Raw genomic sequence first — 20,813 nt, forward strand, 5'->3', positions numbered from 1 at the left:
CACTCCTGACGGCTAAGAACAAAAAAAATGAGGCTACATTTGATATTGACTCACCACAACTTGACAATAGAAGACTGGGATACAACATCTGATGACTCTCAGTTTTTGATACAACATTCCAGTTTTAGAATTTAACATAAACAACGTGAAATCATGGATCTATTGTTCCTTGTATCAATAGTTTAGGTTGCTGCTAATGGTGGTGTAATGGTGTGAGGGATAGCACACTTTGGGTAACTTCATGCCAGCTGAGCGAGCCTCTTTTAAACACAACACCACCCTACTTAAGTAATTGTTGATGACCATGACGGGAGTGTTTCCATTTTCTAATGTCTGCTTTTGGCAGGATAACACATTATGTCACAAAACACAAATAATCTCAGAGTGGTTCCTCGAACATGACATTGAGTTCACTGTACTAACACACAGACAGACTCAGTTCAATACAGTTCATTTGGAATGTGGTTGAACAGGAAATTTGCATCATGGATGTGCAGCTAACAAATCTGTAGCTACTGTAAGATGCTGTCATGTCAATCTGAGGAATGTTTTTAGTACCCTGTTGAATCTGTACCATGAAGTATTTAAGACAGTTCTGGACTAGCAGGTATACCTAATAAAGTGACCAGTGAGTGGTTACCTGCATTATATTTTTTATAAATTGATTACATTAATTTTTGTTTTGTTTGTTCTGTTTTTGCTGTGAAGCTTAACCATGTGCAGGTAAGTAGGAAATATTTTGTCTTTTATTGTTGTTTTGTTGTCGCATACTGTATTTCCCTACTTTATTTCAGGGAAACAGTAATCTTTTATAATATTTGTTTTTAGAAAAGAGTACTCTTTAATTATAATATTGTTTAAGAAATACATATGCCTGTATTTATATATAAATACATACGTAGTATTGTATTCTAAGGGTTCTTTGGACTAACTAGTCCTCTGTCTCAGAAGCGATGAGAAAAGATGCGGTAAAAAGACAAGATGTTTCCCTGCTACATACTTCCGCCTTCGCCGTTGCCTGCCGATGGTGGAGGAACAATCTTGACAGGTAGCTGTGAATCGGCGCGACGCCGGGGAACAGGGCGGAACTTGTTACTGTTGTCTGCAGTGATATCATAACACTGCAATATGAAGACGCGCTCATATGACCGCCACCCGTCTCCATCCCTGGGCTAGACACAGGTCAGTGAAGACAACACTCGGTTAACCTGCTGCTCCTATATATCCCCCATCTCCCCCAAATCTGCCGCTAATGTATATAAATATATATATTTTTGCCATAGCCGTTGTCTTGATGATTCTGTGATGTCGTCTCAAATGCTTACTTCCTCCACGCTGATAATGACACCTTAAACATTTACATGAAGCATGTTATTATCGTTTCTTTTAACCTATGATCGTGTAATGTTCCTAAAGTGTGCAGTACAAAGCTAAGCTAGCTAACGCTGCTGTTGCCGTTAATTCAGATATAACAAATAACTAATCGCTCAGGGATGTGAGCTTTGGCATGCCACATGAAATGCAGGATTTAGGCTGTAGCTACAATGGTGCATATGTTACGACGTGAACATAATTTTAAGTAGTGTCTAAGTAGCGCGTTCCCCAGCTAAAAAGCCAGCACATACATTATCTGATCCATCTATGAGGACATTCCTGCATAATAATATCCTGTTTTACATAGTTACAGAAATGCAAAACAAAATGGTAAGCTGGTCAGCAATCTTTGACCACTATAGTTCCTATTGACTGTAAGCACATATTTTGATGGATATTTTTATTGAACTGGAAATCTTCCCTTGCGTATTCTCGCCCTTTATTATCTCCTAGTATGCCACTGGCAGAGGATAGAGGGTTAATAAGTCAGAGAGTGTGTGAAACCTTACTTTATAGATCTCTCTGAGCAGAAAGACTGTGGTGAAGGAAAACATTAATACAGTTCGGTGTTGCAATATCCCACTGTTCTGACTGCATAAAAAGTCAACCTTTTTTAGATTCAGTGCTTATGTTGTTGCGTTCTTTCTACGGTGATAGTTGACCTATAACAGGGCTATAGTAGCATGTGACTGGCCGTTGATGAGGCATCATATAAGTTTGTGCTCTGCTTGTTTGATTTGAAGATTTAAATGGCTCTTTTCTTCCCAGGTCTTATCATTTTGTTCAGGCTGCAACCTATTTAAGAGTGTGCCAAACATTTCTCCTGCTTGGATTAACCCTGTTAATGTGTATCTCACTTCTTTCTAGGGTCAGTTGTAAATGTAGGCTTTTGCTTCCCTCATCTCTCTTTCATAATTAGGTGGATGCTTGTAAAATCCCTCCACATTTTCTGACTTTATTGCTGTCTTGTGTAGGTGCCATAACTGGGGCAGGAGGTAGGCATGGGGAATAAAAGGAGGAGGAAGGATGCCAGCTGAGCCACTCGTCCCTCTGCATCTGCCACTGCTGCCAGCAACAGACTAAAGAAAAACAGAAAATGGCTCAGTCTGTGAGGAGGCCTGGGACTTTAGGAGCCATGGACCGTGAGCCCCAGAGAGACAAGGCGAGGACTAGCTACTTCGGCAATGTGAAGACCAGGTCAGGCCTCTAATACTCGGATTACTGGAAAGAAAGCAAAGAAGAAAGCATGTCTGTGATATGTTTGACTGATATTAGCTTGAGTGTGCTACAATTTAGTCCTTGCGTGTGATGCCTGACTACTAAACAGAATCCCAAAATGCAAATTTCCAACAACTCCACGCTCAGTCACATCATGTGGGTGAGAGCCATAGCATCTTGCCAGGAACTCTTTCAGTCTCTTCTCTAGCCATTGCAAAGACAACTCCTACTCCCCTATAAATAACTGGCTGTGAACGCTGCTGTAGTCTGTTATTCACACTTCAGATACTCTAAACAACACAATCTTTGAGTCCCTGCTGTTAAAGGGAAAGTCCACCTTAAAATATAATTTATATTTGAGTGTTAATATTCATTCTTGGCCACTGGTTACATACATTTGTGGTTAGATGTTTACATCCACCCATTATGGGCATTAATGTCATGGTAAGTTTTGACTTTTAACTATATCTAGAACGGTTCTTTTTTCCAGGATGGAATAATTGGACATCATACTTCTTAAATTACTTTAAAAAGCCAGAATTGGGTCACAAGGTTGAAGATATTTTGGATTCTCTAATCCAGACAGGGTCAAAAGTAAACATAAAGATTCAACTATACACATACACTTTTCAATAAGTGGTGCTGAAAGTTCTACAGTGTTATTAAACTTGAAGGCCAAGGCCTATTAACTTCTCCTTGGTGATCATGATTGACTAAACCTGGTAGTTTCTCTTTGTTAGCAATAAAAAAAGATTTGTTTGACAGGCTCAGACCAGTGGGAAGTCCAAGGAACTCAGTGAAGACCTAGAAAGCAGAGTTCTAAACAATTGCAGATTTCACGATCATCATTTCAAACAATTGTGCATAAGTAGATGTTATTGAGATATGTCACCACTTTTTCCAAAGTCTGGAAGAAGACCTAAATTGTTGCCTAAATTGACTTTGGTTAGGATGTTCAGGAACTACACAGGAACCAATAAGGCTTAAGCCTGCGATGAACTGGAAACTGCTGGAATATCAGTGTCATTGTCCACAGTGGAGGAAAGTTTTATAGTCAGACAAGACAAAGATTAAGCTTTGTGGCCACAATGGCAAGAGGCATGTTTGGAGGAATAGAACACTAAGAACACTGTACCAGTTGTAAGCATGGTGGTGGTAGCATCATGCTCTGGGGGTGTTTTGCTGCCAGTGGTACGAGTACACTGTACAAAGTGGATGAAATAATGAAGGAAGAGGACTACTTCCAAATTCTTCACCTTCTCCTCAAATCAACAGGTAGACAGTTGAAACTTGGACACAACTGGGTGTTCCGGCAGGTCAGTGATCCCAAACATCAAAACTGGTTTTGGAATAGCTAAAGTAGGCTAACATTAAACTTCTGGAATTTCTTTCCCAATGCTCAGACTGCAATCCTACTGAAAAGTTGTGCACTATACTTAAAAGCTGAATCTGTGCCAGGAAACCAACAAATTTAAGTTAATCCTACTGATTCATCCAAGAAGAGTGGTCAAAGATCCCCCCAGAGTTATGCAAGAACCTTCTTGGCGGCTACTAAAATGTTTGATCAAGTTACATTTAACCAAATATTAGTTGGATTATTGGCGTGTTAGTATAGAGCCTTGTTAAACATTGCCGAGCTTTAATATAAAGGCATTAAATCTGTCTTTGATTCTCTGTGCCTCAGGTTGGGATCCAAGCTGCCTGCTGGTGTCTCTCAGCCTCCACAGTTTGCAAAACGGCCCTGGGAGACACAACCATCGGGCCGAGTGTTGCAGGAGGCTACAACCAGCAGCCAGCACCAGACAATTGTGTGTCGACCCCTCAACCACATCCCGCACATCAGAAACCCTAAGCTGCGGCAGTACTACCTGGCAGGTACTCCTGCAGTGTTCGATATTCTTAGGCAGGCTGTTTACATCATGTAGAAGCAAAGCGCTCCTGGAAGAACTGCAGCTTGAATAAGCATTTTATAACTGACATGTAGAGCCTGCTGGCTGGTTCATGTTCATTACTTAAACCAGTATTCAAGCAGACTTGTAGTAACTCTGATATTAAGCTGCTTCCTCATACTTCTGCTGCTGCTCGGAGTGCTTTATCATACCAGAATGGCACGGCACAAATGTGTGTTTTTTTCCACACAGGGACTTCATGGGATCTGAACAATACTGTAGTGACAAAGGAGCAAGTGGGCGGATCGTCAGGTGACGGCCCAAGCAGCAGGGTGAGTCACATGGTTTTCTTTTAAACTTTATTTGGCTTCTTGTGGGTGGTGAGGCACACAGCTGTGGGAATATGGAAGAGAAAATTAGGAATTTATGGATTTATTGGCTGATTTATGTAACTTTATATCATTGGGTGTCCCAGAGTTAGCAGCTTGAGGGTAGTAATTGGTTTCATAATTTATGGTCTTCAGAGAATTTGATAAAGATTGTCCAAGGTTCAGCGATGAGTTGAGAGTCAGATTCTTTGAGAATCAGAAATCGCTCAGCTGTTGTCAGACGCCATGGGCAAAGAGAGTCTGTTTAAAAGCTTCTGCAACAAATACAGAAGGATTACATTCTCAGACGTTCATTCTAAGGTTTGTCAGCTTGGATTTTAAAATCGAATGACTAAGCATGTAGCAATGAGGTAAAAGATGAGAATATTTGTTTGTCTGTCCTCCCTCTGCCTTCTCCCACTTTTAATCCTTTCCTTTGTTTTCATTGAAATTAAATTTGCTCTGTATTTATTTTAAATGCTGTTATGCTTTGATATAGTGCAGTTTTCTTTTTTTGGTCATTTAAATCACACTGGGAGAGAGTTGAATTGTATTCTATTTAATGTGTAGAGGGCTAAAAGACTAAACATGTATTATCAGGGGTGATAAACCAAATAAAGGAGCTAATTGAGACCTGCTAGTTCTAAGATCTGACCAGTCCTCTGAACACTTATTAACAACTTACATAAACTCAAAATGGACACACAAGCTCTCCACATATATGTGTCACTCTAGGAGTGGCTTTTTCATAGAAGTGTGTCTTTAACACAGATTAAAAAGTGCTGTAGTGTACTCGTCACCTGATTCAGTTCAGCATACACCACACCTACCTGTACCTATAATCTCATATGAACACATATTTTAACCTCACACAATAAAACCTTTGACAGTTTGATCGGTGTCTAGGCGTCCATGTGATTAGACATTCCTTTAACAGGGAGCCTTGAACTTTTTGATCCAAATCTGGGCTTTTCTAAAAAGCTGGCTTAGTTTATTAAATAGCTGCAGCTTCACAAAGGAGCCAGCTGTGTGCATTTATGGGTACTTCATTCTTTTTTCTGTTAATGATAAATTTTCACAGATATATAGAAACGGGATCAGTAAGGATATGGATAAGAAATGTGTACTTTACATTAAAGATCACATTAAACACTGACATTTCTTTATAGAAGTGCTTTGCATGAAGACAGTAAGCCCAACTGCAAACATAAAAATGACATACGTAACATCTGATTGGAATAAATATGTAGCAGAGTATCATGCTGAAGCTCATAAATGGGTTTTAGCTGATGTACCCTGACAGGTGTCCGTGTTTGAGGATAAGAAGCTCACCAATGCTAAGTATAAATATGCAGTCCATTTTATTTGTAAAAAAAAAAGCTGATCTGCTGAAGGAGAAGCTACTAAGTAACAATATGACTTGTTTCTGGAAAGAGGTGAGAGTTTGTAGTAACTGCAGGATATCGCTTCAAAATACAGTCGAAGGGATTTCTGGAACAAATAACATCGTTGCATGATGACCGAAGCATTATAGCACCTTATTTAATTGTTTTCCTAGTGAGCTGTAGAAGGTGGATAATACTGAAAGCACTGACTTCATGGTCATTAGGGCACATACTATACCTGAGCTACCAGGTAATAAAGCATGAAGGTTATGATCATATTTTTGTCAAGCGTCATAAATATGCCAGTATTAGGCTGACTTCTCTGTTTTCAAAGAGGTTACCAAAATACATCATGAGAGTTGTGGCTTATTCTCATGCCAACCAGCAGCTTCGAGTAAAGTCAGGAGACAGCGTTTCAGCTTTATTAGCGGTGAACAATGGAGTTGGACAAGGAGAGATTTAGTTCCCAGCTCTTTTAAATCTTTATGCTGATGTATGTCAAAGAAGTTGAGGACAGGCGTTTAGCATTTCAGATAATAGGGAAAAAGATCTGGTACATGTTATTACAGATCAAATGGGAGGTGATGATTATGTTTATAGGCAATGCCAGATTACATATACATGAAATGCGTGTGAAGATACTGCAAAGATCTCTCTAATTACAGCATATTGTTCACCTCTGTAAACAGCAGATGGAGAACTACAGGAAAGCACGCTTCAACTTCAGGTAGCTCATAATGACACTGTGAGGTTATTATTGAAGAAACTGAGGTGGCTCAGTGCAAGTGAGATGTTTGTAACGGCTGGAGTCAGTACAATTGAAGCTTTATTTAGAAGTCTCATGTATAAGTTTATTTGGAGGCTCAACACCTCTGAGAATGAGAATGTGGGCTCAATGGATATGAGGTTTGAAACCACATACGTTATCCGTCTTTGTTGATGAGACACAGATGTAGTTGGCTGTGTGTGGGAGGGCGATTTGGGGTGTATTTTGTTTGTTTTTATTTTGTTTCTTGTGTTTTTATGAGTTTTTTCATCTCCACGGGCCAAGTTTCTGGAATAAAGACCGATTGATATACATTGAAATCTGGGTGCATTCGCTGTTTTCTCCACTGCATCTAATATGCACTGCACTCACAGCACTTATGTGTACACTTAGTTATCAAACTAAGGCATTGTGTATTAATGAGATGTTTGCTGCAACTCGCCAAATTATTGTGCGTTAGCCGGCACTAATGCGTACATGTCCATGTCCTAAGACACGGCTAAAAGCCCACGCCCACACGAGAGCACTGTGATTTTCCACGGTTACATAATATGTCAGGCGCCACTAATAAAATTTAGGTCGTTGGATCCATCTGTCAGCCGATGACAGTCGTTATGCTTTACTCCCACAGTTTCAAATTGATGATCTTACTTGCAAACAATTATAGATTTTTTTGTGTTTGTGTCTGTGTGTGTGTGTGTGTGTGTGAGAGAGAGAGAGAGAGAGAGAGAGTGTCCACAGGTTTATTGGAAATTCAATCCGATTCACTGATGTTTGAACTTGTTTAAACTGGAATCGCACAGAGGGCTCCATAACAAATGATGTCCCCATGTGCATTTAAGGAGGCTGTATTTATATTAAACCAACTCTCTGATAAGGAACCGAATGGCTTTTGCTACACACACACAAACAATCAAATAAAACAAAATACGGAGCAATTATATATTTTATTTGGTCCTGGTAGTGTACTGGGCAAATCCAAAACAGGCCCATTTATGTCTTTCATTATTAAAGTATGACCTCTCCTTGTGTTGTGTAATCAGATTTCAATTTACTGACAGAGACTTTCTTGTGTTTGTGTTTCTCCCCACACAGGGTCTCCCTCGGGATGGTGTGTTCAGCGTCTCATCTAAGTTTAACAGTAATGCATCCTCAACGGAGGAGAGCGACATGGGTCACCAGTCCACCCTTACAGGAACCAAACCGTCCTCGTCGTCTGCTACCCTCATCGCCAGAGAGGTAAGTGTCAACTGTAAGCACACGATAGCTGCTGACATTTGACTCACATATTCGGTGCGCCTGTTAAGCGTGTACACACATCAGAATGACACACCTGTTGCAGCTGATTTGAAATGCAAAGCAGTGCCTCCCTCTTGCCTGCCTGTGAAAGTGTTTTGTTTTTTTTGCTCCACCTTAAACCCATATATGCATCACTACCCAACCAGAACTTATCTTTATGAGAAAGAATAGGCTCAAAGTCATAATTTCTTTAAGTGTTGTCATATTAATGCTTTAAATTGGTATATTGTGGCTGTAAAACAGAGTGCCCAACCTCACATCCAGAGCCCTATATGGAGCCTAGATGTCACTACAAACAAAGAAGTAGGAAAATGCAGGGCTGTAGAATGAGGAACTGCTCTGTTCTCTTCCAGTGTTACACGGTGTGCCCACGTGAGCGTCACAGCTATTCTTACAATGGCATTTTCTCTTAAGCAGCTGGTCGTCCCAAAAGGAAAAAACACTTCCCCTGGAGAAAGATCGTCGCATCCAGAACTGGATTCCGATACTAAGGAGAGACCAGAAGCGGAAGTAGATCAAGACCTTTTGAATCCACTCGCTGCTCAGCCTCAGTCCCCGTCACCAGAAGCAGAATACGACAAACTACTGGTAAGCAGAAATACAACTGATAATAATAGCATGTGGTGCAATTCTGAGAGTACTGACTTTGCAGTTTTGTTGTTTTTTTAAAAAATGTGACTGAAGTGAAAGTAAATGGTAAAAAAAAAGCCCACTTTTATGCTTCTTTATGGTTTATACAGATATATTTTGCTATTTGATATTTTCATAGCTGGAGATCATAGTTACTTTGTATGTAAGATTATAATAAAGACTTTGTAGCATTGTTCAGAAACATATGTGCCTGGGTCTAGACTTTTGAATCCACTTCAGTTTCCAGTTCTGCCTGTTATCAGGTTACAAAGCCATAATAAATGAGTGGGTTCATAAACATTTCTATTTGCGATTTTAAAACTGATGCATCAGTGTTTGAATCAGGGATAGTATCATGGCACCATAATATGGGACTCTGTATGAAGTATAATTTATTTGAGTTGGTTTGTGAGCCATTTAACTGTCCCCTGTAGTTTAATGAGAGAAAACAGTCATTAAGGCGTGTTTGCTCAAAGGGAACTGTTGGATTTCTTTTTATCATAAAAAGTATTTACGTGACAGTGTAAAGAAAGGACCATGAAATGACTAATGTAAGGAATTGGTGCCATATTAAGAAAGCGTAAGAACTTAAATGTGGTAGTCTGAGACATTTTGCCTTTTTCAGAGAGCGTAGTGGAGACAGACGGGAAGAGTGGGAAAAGCACTGGTGAATGACTTGTAGCAAAGGTCCAGCTGGCTGGGAGTCAAACCCAGGAGCCAGCTGCTGGAGGCATTTTAGGCCATGTGATATGCACCCTTACTTATCTGTAAGGCTCCAGATCACAGTTTTAATCAGCCTTTTACTCTTACATTGTGCATTTATTGCAATTATTAGGGTCAATTTCTCCTCATAAACAGCCGATAAGTGCAGCAGAACATGTTGTGTTGTGTAAACATTAGGCCAGGGTAGAGCTGGGCGATATAAGATTTTTTCATATCACGATATGTTTTTTTCATTTCTGGCGATAACGATATATGTCACGATATAAGCCAAATAACTATATTTGTAAGATTTAAATGTGCTGTTGCTCACAAGTAAAATGTGAAATAATCTGCAGCTTGTTTTAATTTAAATATTTATTTCCCATAATATGTTTAACAGGGTAGATGTACTTAAGGAACATGAAACTTCAGTTTCAGATAAATAAAGGCAAATATTGCAAACTACACAAAACGCAGCCGCTAAATCGTTTAAGTTTCAAAATAGAACAAACAAAACAGACTACTAAATTGTCAATTCCACTTAGAAACAAAATTTTAATTCTAAAAATAAATCTTAGTTCGTTTTACAGAAGAACAGACAAAATTGACTAACTTTTGTCAATATCAAATAAACTGAGAACTAAAAGGAAATTCTCAATCTCTCCTTGTTGTATAGCTTAGCTTTTCAAAGAGTTTTAACAGTTACTTTAGTCTGACAAAAGCCGAATGACGAATTAGCGCTTTCAGTCAGAGATTGAGCATGCACCGGTTTATTGTATTTCCAGACTTGCTTTCGGCACAATTTACAGTGCGCGCTACTCTGTTTTTTGTCAGAATTGAAATAGCCGAAATACCTTCACACTACGGAACTTCTATGGCCCTTCCGTTCGATAAGCTCTCCGGCGTTGGAACCATCATCGGTTTTTTCTTCGGTAACCTTCGCTCACGCTCTCGGTTGATTTTTCTCTAGTCGGCAAACTCATTTCCTTCATTACCTGGGCAGCCCGGCTGCAAAAACAAATACACATGTGCGCCTTGGCACTTGTGCTGTACGTAACAAGTCACGTGACGTGACGCTGCGGCTGTGATTGGTTAGGCTCTGCGCTACTTAATTTGGATTGGCTGTTCTTTTTTTTTTTTAAGAGGACAAGAGAGATGAGGCCTATCGCAATAGTTTAATTTTTCTATCGAGAAAAAGTTATTTCGCAATACATATCGTTATCGTTCTATCGCCCAGCTCTAGGCCAGGGTAGCTGCAGAGGGAAATGCAGTAAATGCTTACAAAAAAATAAGTGGCTGTTTTGAACCAAAACAGCTTCTCTTGATGTAATTTGTATTTAACCCTTAGAGGATCCTTAAAAATCCTGACTCTCTCTACTCTAAGGACAGAAAACGCCGTCTTCCCCAAAACTGCTGTAAAAATATTATATAGTAATATTGCTTTCCACTTTAAATGACTCGGTCTTTTAAAAATAGTTCACAATGAAATATACATATCAAAATTAATTATAATTCTTCTTATTTTAACCCTTAAAAGCCAGTATGTTTACATAGTACCACTGTTTTGTATTAAAAAACCCAAAAAACTAAAATAATTTCTATAAACTAACAAAAATTAGATACTCATCGTTTATTATTATTGAATTAGTTTATAATGCAGAGTGTGGTCTTCTAAGAGAAAAGACTTGAAGATGGACGTCACACACACGCACACACACTCACACACCATTATCCAACATCAATAGCTGCTCACATTTATCATTTCAGTAGCAGTAGGTTCAGTAGGTGGAAAGATATAAAAGTTAACAATTGAAGGCCGGTAGTCTAGCATAAAATCTTAACATAAAGCAATGCATTAGTTGATGTCAAGATAAATGTGGGATCAAAAATTGCATTTTCAGTTATTTTTAATGGGGTATTTTTTGTCCTTTGGATAAAATGTGGCCTTTTATTGCATAGCTTAGCCATTTTAAGAAACAGAGACAACAATTCTAAAATGTAAAGAAAATAATATCGTAAAGTAATGGCAGATATGAGCTATATTCATTCAGAACAGCCAAAATAGCTTGAAAATAACAAAATGGAATGGCACAAAATGTCCTCAGGATCATCTCAGGGTTAATCATTGTCTGGTCATAACATCACATTACCCCTTGAACTCCAAGTCGAAACGTTCCCTGTGGAGTTTTATTTTAACAAACCAGCCAAATATTTTTCTTTCTGTGGCACCATACTGAAAAAAAACATTCTCTTCCAACAATTCAGGGACAATTCTGTTTAAATCTGTTCATTTTCTAGCATGTTGGAGCTGATAATGCTTAAATAGATCCCCATCAATCAGGTTTTCACCCAGAAGCTGATATTCTGCATGCCACAGAGAATTGCAGAAGTTAATAAGAAGAAGGGTCAACATTATAAATACTGAGTCTCTCATAAATTAGATTTATTTGGCAATATAAGTCTTTAAAACTTATGAAATGCTTATAATTGTACTTCAATATATCAAAAACACGTGAAAATAATCGAAATAAAAACTGAATCACAAAAAAAAAACATTGTAAATATCCCCAGCACCCAAAGTATGTGTTAGATATATTTTTGTTAATGGTATTAATGTGTATTAATGTGATGTCCATCCTTTTTATATTTATGTGCATGAAAATATTGACTCATATTTAATATTTTGACATTTCCAAGTGACATTTTGATACCCAGGGTGCATTTTTGTGCTAACCTTTTGAGCTTTTTTTGTGAGTCAGATTTTTATTGCAGATCTGTTTTTAATAAACGTATTTAGAAACTCAGATATTGGTGCTTTTGCTTAAGACCTGACCAAAGCTGAATATGATGACGTGATCCAGAGCCAAGTCAACGTGAAAAACGATGGATTAATAATAAAGAAGCTGAAGAAGATTATGATTGTAATGAATTTTAAAAAAACCCAAAACAACAAGATTTCATTATGGGCCTTTTCCCTGGCTAATAAACGGTTATTAGCCGTGGTGAGAAAAACATGAGGCTAGAAGGCTGTAAAATGAATCAAATGACTGTTACTGTGGAAACGAGCAGCAAAACATCACAGCTCTGAGAACAGGCTGGAAAAGTGATGTGGGCAGTGAACAAACAGCAACATCTGACAAATGATACACTGATACGGATATAAAATGCTTTTAATGTTATCTTCAGTTTAAGACCATAAAAACAGAAACAGGTCAAACATTTACATTGACTAAAGCCAGAAAGCTTGTTGACTAAAAGTCCTTTTACTCTCTATTAAACACTGTATTTTGTTGTTACCTGCGATCCCCACAGGATGTGGAGGCAGTACCGATGCCTGATGGGCAGCTCTGCTTATTGGCTCTGCCACCAGAGTGCTGTGAGGGGGAGGGACCAGAGCCCATGCCATATCTCAAACTGATCTGCCGCTACATCACTGATCGTAAGGTGAGTCTGAAGAACAGGTTGAAAAGGTTGGTTTTCTTTTTTTGGACGTTTGTCAGTTAACATTAGCATTTTCTGTCTCTCTTTGTCAGGGTTGTGTTTCAGGCATCCTGCTGGTGACTTCTAATAAAATCTTCTTTGATCCGTGTAAGACACATCCTCTGGTGAAGGAGCACGGCTGCGAGGAGTACCTTCTGTCATACTCTGTTGACAATCTGGCATCTGTCTCCTTCTTCTCTGATATCTCACATGTTCACTTCAACACCTCTCAGCAGAGGTCAGCAGGGATGCATAGTTAAGCAGGTGGATATCGCATTACATGAAATGCCAGTATAACCTTTTTTTTTCACTTTTTTCAGGAGAAAAGGGAATAAAATTTTCCAGAAGCTGAAAATGGCCAAAAACCAAGGTCAGTTGAATCACAAGGGGGAGTTGTGCCCACCTCTGGTGTCTGCTGCTCCAGCGGATTTATCCAGACTGGCTCTAAGCCCGACCAAGGAGGTTTCTGAAGATGAGGAGGCAGAGAGCAAGGATATGGCTGAAGCTGAACAGGAGCTGGATAGCAGCCCTCTGGAGGTGCTGACTGAAGCATCAGTCGGCAGCCTGGGAGTGGCTGTCCTGAGCAGTGCTGCCACCTTCTGCTGTGGAAGTCAAGAGGTGGCGAGCAAAGTGAACATGGACCAACTGCAATCTGAGGAAATGGAGAAGACCTCTGTAAAAAATCAAACTGCAGGTCTGAATGTGAATTATGTCTGTCTGGCGGATGTGTTAGATGTGTTATTCCTTTCATGTGAGGCCATCTTTGCTCTTTGTTTCCTTCACAGCACCTCAGAGGTCATCGGCAAGTAGTCCTGGGGGTCTGATGTTTGTGAGGCTGCGGGTTCAGCCATCGGCAGGAAAGAAAAAGGGTGTCGGAGGTCTTCACCTGGGACCAGCCAAAACCTTACCTAAAAGGGATACCTGGCTTGCACTGTCACAGGAAAGGTAACCGAAGCGCTTCTAATAAAAGTATCAAAGATTTAAAGAAAAACTCCATCAGACTTAAAATAATCACTGCATTTCTTGTCATGCAAATCAGGAGAGTTTTTTTTAAAGACTCCTAACCTTTACAACTGCACTTTATAATGAAAGCTCTTCGTTAAATCTCGAGCCCACGCCGCTGTGCTCTATAATCCAGGTTACTAAGAGGAGCGCCTTCAGCCAGAGAACTAAAGTATTTAATTATTCCACCCTGTCGTCATTCTGTTACACAAGTCCTCGTCTTTCTGCTTTAGCAAATTCTCCAGCTCCCACAGTCTTGTCCATCAATTTCCCCACAGGTATCAATGTCGTATTTCCAGATACTGATAAAGCACTGATCAACTTTTATTAACATAATATAAAATCTTCTGAGCTAGACAGGACATGCCAACTATTTTCACTGGCTATGATGTCATCCATCTACAGTGCTGTGAAAAAGTGTTTGCCTCCTTCCAGCTGTACTATGTGTTTCCATATTTGTCACACTTAAACGTTTCAGATTGTCAAATAAAGTTTAATATTAGACAAAGATAAGCAGAATAAATACAAAAGAAAGTTATTAAATTATTACATTATTTCACACCCTGTGTGAAAAGTAAAGCCCTCCACTTGTTAAGTCTTGAATACTGTGATCGACCAGACTTCTTGGAAAACTGAGTTCAATTTCACTAGCCACACACAGGCTTCATTACTACTAGACCTGTTGAATAAAGAAATCACTTAAATAGAACCTGTGTGGCAAAGTTGAAGTGGGCTAATAGACCTCAAAAGCATCATATTATGGTGCAATCTAAAAACACCAAGTCATTGAGATCTATTACTCTGCAAAGGGTCTTTTTCAAGGCATTGGGACTCCAGCAAGAATTATTATGGACAGACTGAGAAATCTTGGAACAGTGGTGAACTTTCCCAGGAGTGGCCAGCATACCAAATTTACTCCGAGAGTGCATTGGAGGCTTATTTAGGAGGTCAGAAGAACGCCTAATATTAAAATTTGTTTGATGATATGAAACATGTAAGTGTGACAAATTTGCAAAAAAATAAGAAATCAGGAAAAAGTGCTTTTTGACAGCACTGTACTCGTGCTAACAAGGGTCACTTCGTTAAATGCTTACTTTGTACGCTTATCTTTTGCCACTCAGCGAACAATGGACACATAAACATTACTTTGTCTTCAGAAAAATAGTGTCAGTCTGTCAGCTTGTGTGTGCATAATAAGGGCCACTGTGGCATCCAATAATAAAACGATGTTGGTCAGACTTGGTGCCAGTACCTGAATCTGTAAAATGGTTTTAGTCAACTCTAGATTTCTACTCACATTTCATAAATTCTAGTGTTTTTGTTTCACAGCTACATTTACCCTTCTCATCTATGGTATGAAGTAGTTCCAATTAGCTGTGCGTAAGCCAGCATCAGTAATAGTGATGCAGTAAAATAGAAACAATGTAACTAAATTCAACCCTACTGCTGTTTTTCTTTCTAATTTTCTTATATGCTGTGGCATCACTACTTTTAAGTAAATGATTGTGGATACTTCTCACACGGCTATTCAAATGTAACATCCATGCAGTCCAAACAGTGACTCTTTAACTGAGCGATCCTCACCGAAGCACTGACTCCGTTCTGAGAAAGCTGAATCTCAGAAAAACAATGCAACCAGAAAATCTGCGGCAGTAAAAGGATAATTGAAAGCCACATAAACGAGCAAAAGCCGGCACTGCTTGCTGAACCAGCGTTCCCCACCTCTCCGCCTGCAGCTGAGCAGAAAACCACACCCGGGTGCCACGCTCTCACTGTGTTGGTGCAGCTGTCGTTGTTTGTCGATTCAACATTTCTGAGCGAGTGCCTTCTCCCCCCTGCTGTAGCTCCGACGAGCTGTACGCCTACTTAAAACACTGCCGACCAGACCTGTGTATGCTCGAGGGAGGAAAGGAGGACGGGGAGGGAGACCGTGATGAAGAGGAATTCGTACTCATTGAAGACGAGGAGGAGGAGGAAGAGGAGGAGGAGGAGGACAAGCTGCTTCAGAGACACTCAGGGGACGACTGGGAAGTGAGTGGATTATTATTGTTTGGGTCTCACAGGATAGCAGACGATGAGAGATGAGGTCAGTCTGACTTTTATGCCGATAATGGAGAATAACGTGTTTGTAAGTTTGTAACCTGCACTGCAGGTTGAAACATTTGTTTCCTGATAAAGAAAAACTTGTTTTTATTAGAATATTCTAGAAGAAAAACAGCTTTTTCAAATGTACAAGTGTCTTTTTTGCAGATGGTGTTGATGGAGGAGAGTAGAGACAAGCCGCTCTTGGTCGTTGATAGAGACCCCGAAGGACTCAGTAATATTGTTGAGAACAGCCAGATTTTGGAGGCTTCACACGTCAGAGAGGTTGGTGACACCAAACAAGCGTTTATATGTGAGTTTTAATCATCTGATGATGTAAGAGCATCTAGGTTTAGCTTCAGAATTCAAGGGGACACAAGATGTTAAAGGTTCTTTAAGTAAAGACATAATAAAGAAATTAAAACCGGGCTAACAAACAGTGAGTTTCTTTATGATAAACAACAGCTTGTCTTTATACAACAGAAATTACTGTCCTTTTTTTTTATGCATTTTTGAGACTTTTTAAGTAAATATAAGTATGTATTGATGAAACTAAATATGCATTTGAAAATCATTTCAGTACTCCCAAGTTTTAAAGGGTTTCATCAGATTATAAGATAAATGTAAAGTGGGTTTTTGTGTTCTTACTTTGAAATCTTATTTAAAATGATGTAAGAAAAGAACTGTTTGACCTCATAAGCGACAGTATAATACAGTTAGATTTACTGCTTAGTGTTTTATGGCCAAGTATCTCCAGGAGACTATTTATAGAAAGCTGAGTTGGCTCACACACTGCTCTTATATAGATGTCCTAGAGTAGTGTCACTCATTCTGTGGTGTTTCTGCTTAATTAAAGGTTGACAAGAAATGTCTTGATGCAAGCTCAATCATGCAGTTAAGGAATTCCCAGAAAGATGTTTCTGTTCATGTGCATAATGACCGAAACTGACTGACAATGGGTCGTGCAGTCAGTTTCATGATCCTTAATATGCAAACAGTATTTGAGTATTGATCAATGGCCAGGGACTAACGCTGGTCTGACAGGGGAGGGGGGGCTATCTGTGAACCGAGGAGGGGGCCTAAGTGTACATATTAATGATCGTGAAACTGACCTCACCCCCTTTTCTTAGTCAACAGTATAAGGCTGGGGAACCTGTAGTCAGCAGATGCTGAAGGAGTGACTGGGATGAGTGACAGAATGTTTCTCCCACTGAAAACGCTACATTCACATGAGCAGAATAAAACCTGTGGGGTTGACAAGGAAGAGATACCATAACTTCTTCAATGCCTGTTATTATTATTACAGGTAGTTCATTATTCAGAAGTGAATACATGCCAGTTTTCTAACCTTTTCTAGAAAACACACACAGGTGGTATCTCCAGTATTTAATTGCTATGTCACCCTTTTTAATGTTCATTTCATTTATTTTACTTCCCGCCTTTCATCTGTTTCCAGCTGTGTAAGGAGCTTCCTCCCAGGACAGTTGGCTACACATGGCAGCTGGCTTACAGCACGTCGCGTCACGGCGCCAGCCTCAAGTCTCTTTACAGAAAACTCAGCGGCACGGACTCCCCTGTTATTATTGTCATCAAGGATGCGCTCGATGAGGTAAAAATGTACTGTCAGCTCTAGAGCCCGACCAGTCTAGGATTTTCATGACCGATATTTGCTAATTTTAAAATCTGATAAATCCGTAGACTATCAGCAGATTTCCCTAATGTTTGTTATGTGTAGTATTTATAAGTACTTGTTAAGATAATATGATCGTGCTTGTTTTATTGCCACAAGCCATAGGTTACTGCTGAGGGCTTCCCATGAAGCACTGTTTCTTCTTCACTCACCTTCATACACCTCTGTCCATTTAGTCTTTAGTTATTATTAGTCGCTCGCTCTCTTCCACAGTCCTGTCTTCCTTCTTTCACCCCACACCAGTTGTGGCAGATGGCTGCCCCTCCCTCAGCCTGGTTCTGCCGAAGGTTTCTTCCTGTTAAAAGGGAGTTTTTCCTTCCTACTTTCACCAAGTGCTTGCTAATTTGGGATATTTGATTGTCGGGCTTGGCTCTGTATTATTGTACTGTCTTTACCTTACAATATAAAAGGCCTTGAGGTGACTATTGAATTGAATTACTTTTTCACGCTCTGCCGAACTCTCAGATCAGCTGGTTATTCTGATTGTCGTGTTTGTGGTGTTCCAAACACACATTTACAGTACGGAGGTTGCAGGGTGCCCAACTCTGAAACATTAAAGCTTATAATATGGTTGAACAGTGTTTCTCCCTTCTCGTCTTTACTCGTCTTTAAATTTATCATTCATCAGCTGATATAAATGAATATATATGTATGTATTATTGTAGGGTCTACCTTGTTGTTGTGATTTGGTGCTGTTTAAATAAAATTGAATTGAACTGAAAATACCAATATATCTGCAAATATTGGCAGATACTAGCGATTTGCCAATACATCGGTCAGGCTCCATTAAGCTCTAAAATGAACTATTCTGTCTCAAATAAACAATATATATCTTTAGTTTTTTAATTTTCTCTTATGACTTTTCCTAATCAGATATTTGGGGCCTTCCTCTCTCACCCTTTGAGGCCTAGTGAGATGTTTTACGGTACAGGAGAAACGTTTCTCTTCATGTTGCATCCTCGCTTCAAGGTAAGCAATTAAAGGGCCATCCAGATTTTTTTTTGTCTTTAGTGTAGAAAATATATTCTAAACCGGTTAAAATGGAAAATAACAGGATGGTGTGACTGAAGGTATGGATGTGAGTTGTGATGAATGATGCTTCCTGGGAAAATGAATTGATGGAGGTAAAACAGAGACACTCCCTGTGTTATAAATGTGAGAAGTGAGTCTGTCTTGCAGTTTTATCATGATTATCTGACGTCTTTCTGCAGTGTTTCAAGTGGACTGGAGAGAATTCCTTTTTTATTAAGGGAGACTTGGATTGTTTTGCTATTGGTGGAGGCAGGTAATTAACTAGCTTTCTCGACTTCCACTCCTCCATACTTTATACTTCTGTGGCTTACAAAAAATAATAATGCTCTTATTTTCAACCCAAGCCAAGAAGGGTCGGTTTCCTTTCGCTAACCACCGTCTCCCTCTTTTTCCACAGTGGTCACTTCGGTCTGTGGGTGGATGAGAACCTATACCTGGGCCGTAGCAGTCCCTGCTACACTTTTAATAACTGCTGCCTTTCAGAAACCGATGACTTCCGAGTCATGGAGCTAGAAGTGTGGAAATTCAGCTGAGGAGATTGGATGACGTTTCGGCTTGTTTTACGTCGTCGCTGCTGATCGGCTTTAATCGAGACAGAATTTATCACTGAGCGGAAACGTGCAGCAGCTCCTTCATTTCATGGTAACATCCATAAACAAAAACAATCAACCTTAAACTTCTGGATTAATCCATGTGATTAAGTGCTGTGGATTTTAACAAAGTGAACTGAAATAAAGCTGATCCTTAACAGCCTACTGTCACAGAGTGGGCTCTGAGGGTGGACTGCTTAATGGCTGACTCATTCCTGTGGGTTTGGCAGACAAACTAAGTTGTGCTACAGTGAACTGTAGAGCTAAACTGGATTCTTTGAATCCTAATTTTTGGATGGACTAAGTTACAAATGGAGTAAGTTACAAATCTCAGACTGCACTTTGCTGTTAATATGAATCGGTAACATCACAATATCCCATTATTTATTGTGTAAACGTCTCCCTTCATAGTTAAAGCATGTCCTCACTTCAATGCTTTCTGAACTGCATGTGTACAGCCCAAACTCTCGCAAACACTTCCCTTTCTTAACCACTAATCATCACTTTAATGGCTTTTCGTTCATCGGTGACGCAGACGGCTAAAATGAACGCCGAACACTTGGAGCTCTGCTTTTAGAAAGCCTTCTGAATAGAAGATCATCTGTACTTCTTCTGACTTTAACAGCCTCATTTGTCACTATTCACCACTGTGGTTTCTGAACATGCAAAAATCAATACTTCAGATTCATGTAATTATGTCATTCGGCTATATCTTACTCTGATAGACCAATCTACTTTAACTACACTCTACAGTACTGTAGATGAGTTAATAAAAATCAGCACAATGTGAATTTAAACGTGTGTATGTGTGTGTGTGTGTGTGTTACAAAGAAGAACTCAATTCTTTTTGTTTAAAAAAATGTTTTTGTTATACAAGTGAAAATCAAATGGCACTGCTAGTTACAGAAGAATATTGGGGGAGTTTCCCCTCTAAAGGCTCCAAGCAGCAAGATATTTCACATGGGTGTGTGTGTGTGTGAGATCATTGGGCTCTTCTGTTCTGAAATTAGGACTTAAAGATGCCAACTGTTCTGTTTATACGATGGGAAGAGAGACAGAGAAATTTGCTCCTCGCTAAAGAAACAAATCAAGTGTCTTTTCACCCTGATTTACACAGATATGAGCCATAATAGGAAAGCAGCCTAACAAATTTATCTGCTTACACAGTAAAATAGAAGTTCTTTGGTGTGGTCACGTCGTTCTGTGAATAGATTGTAACATTTGGTTTTAAACACAAGCTATATGGGAAAACGTCTGATTCATTCATTTTACGTTCTGCAGTCCAGTTTCTAAGTTCCTCTTGCTG

General features: G+C 39.4%; 1 protein-coding gene across 3 annotated transcripts; it reads left to right on the forward strand.

Moving 5' to 3' along the window:
* The first annotated feature begins 1,050 nt into the window (after positions 1-1,050).
* si:ch211-15d5.11 (oxidation resistance protein 1) lies at positions 1,051-20,744 on the forward strand. Of its 3 annotated transcripts, none has more exons than XM_063498462.1 (16): positions 1,051-1,182; positions 2,349-2,571; positions 4,277-4,467; positions 4,734-4,813; positions 8,096-8,239; positions 8,714-8,887; positions 12,944-13,075; positions 13,165-13,349; positions 13,432-13,805; positions 13,897-14,056; positions 15,958-16,144; positions 16,364-16,480; positions 17,652-17,804; positions 18,759-18,854; positions 19,097-19,170; positions 19,315-20,744. In XM_063498462.1, exons 2-16 carry the CDS (start codon positions 2,471-2,473, stop codon positions 19,448-19,450), a joined length of 2,304 nt encoding a protein of 767 aa, XP_063354532.1. In that variant the 5' UTR covers positions 1,051-1,182; positions 2,349-2,470; the 3' UTR covers positions 19,451-20,744. The 3 variants fall into 3 exon arrangements, with proteins under 3 accessions (XP_063354532.1, XP_063354533.1, XP_063354534.1); XM_063498463.1 differs by having other exon boundaries at positions 8,717-8,887; XM_063498464.1 differs by lacking the exons at positions 1,051-1,182; positions 2,349-2,571; positions 4,277-4,467; positions 4,734-4,813 and adding an exon at positions 4,887-5,170.
* The last annotated feature ends 69 nt before the right edge of the window (positions 20,745-20,813 follow it).

The sequence above is a fragment of the Pelmatolapia mariae genome, linkage group LG16_19 (assembly GCF_036321145.2).
Source record: "Pelmatolapia mariae isolate MD_Pm_ZW linkage group LG16_19, Pm_UMD_F_2, whole genome shotgun sequence".
NCBI classification, from domain to species: Eukaryota; Metazoa; Chordata; class Actinopteri; order Cichliformes; family Cichlidae; genus Pelmatolapia; species Pelmatolapia mariae.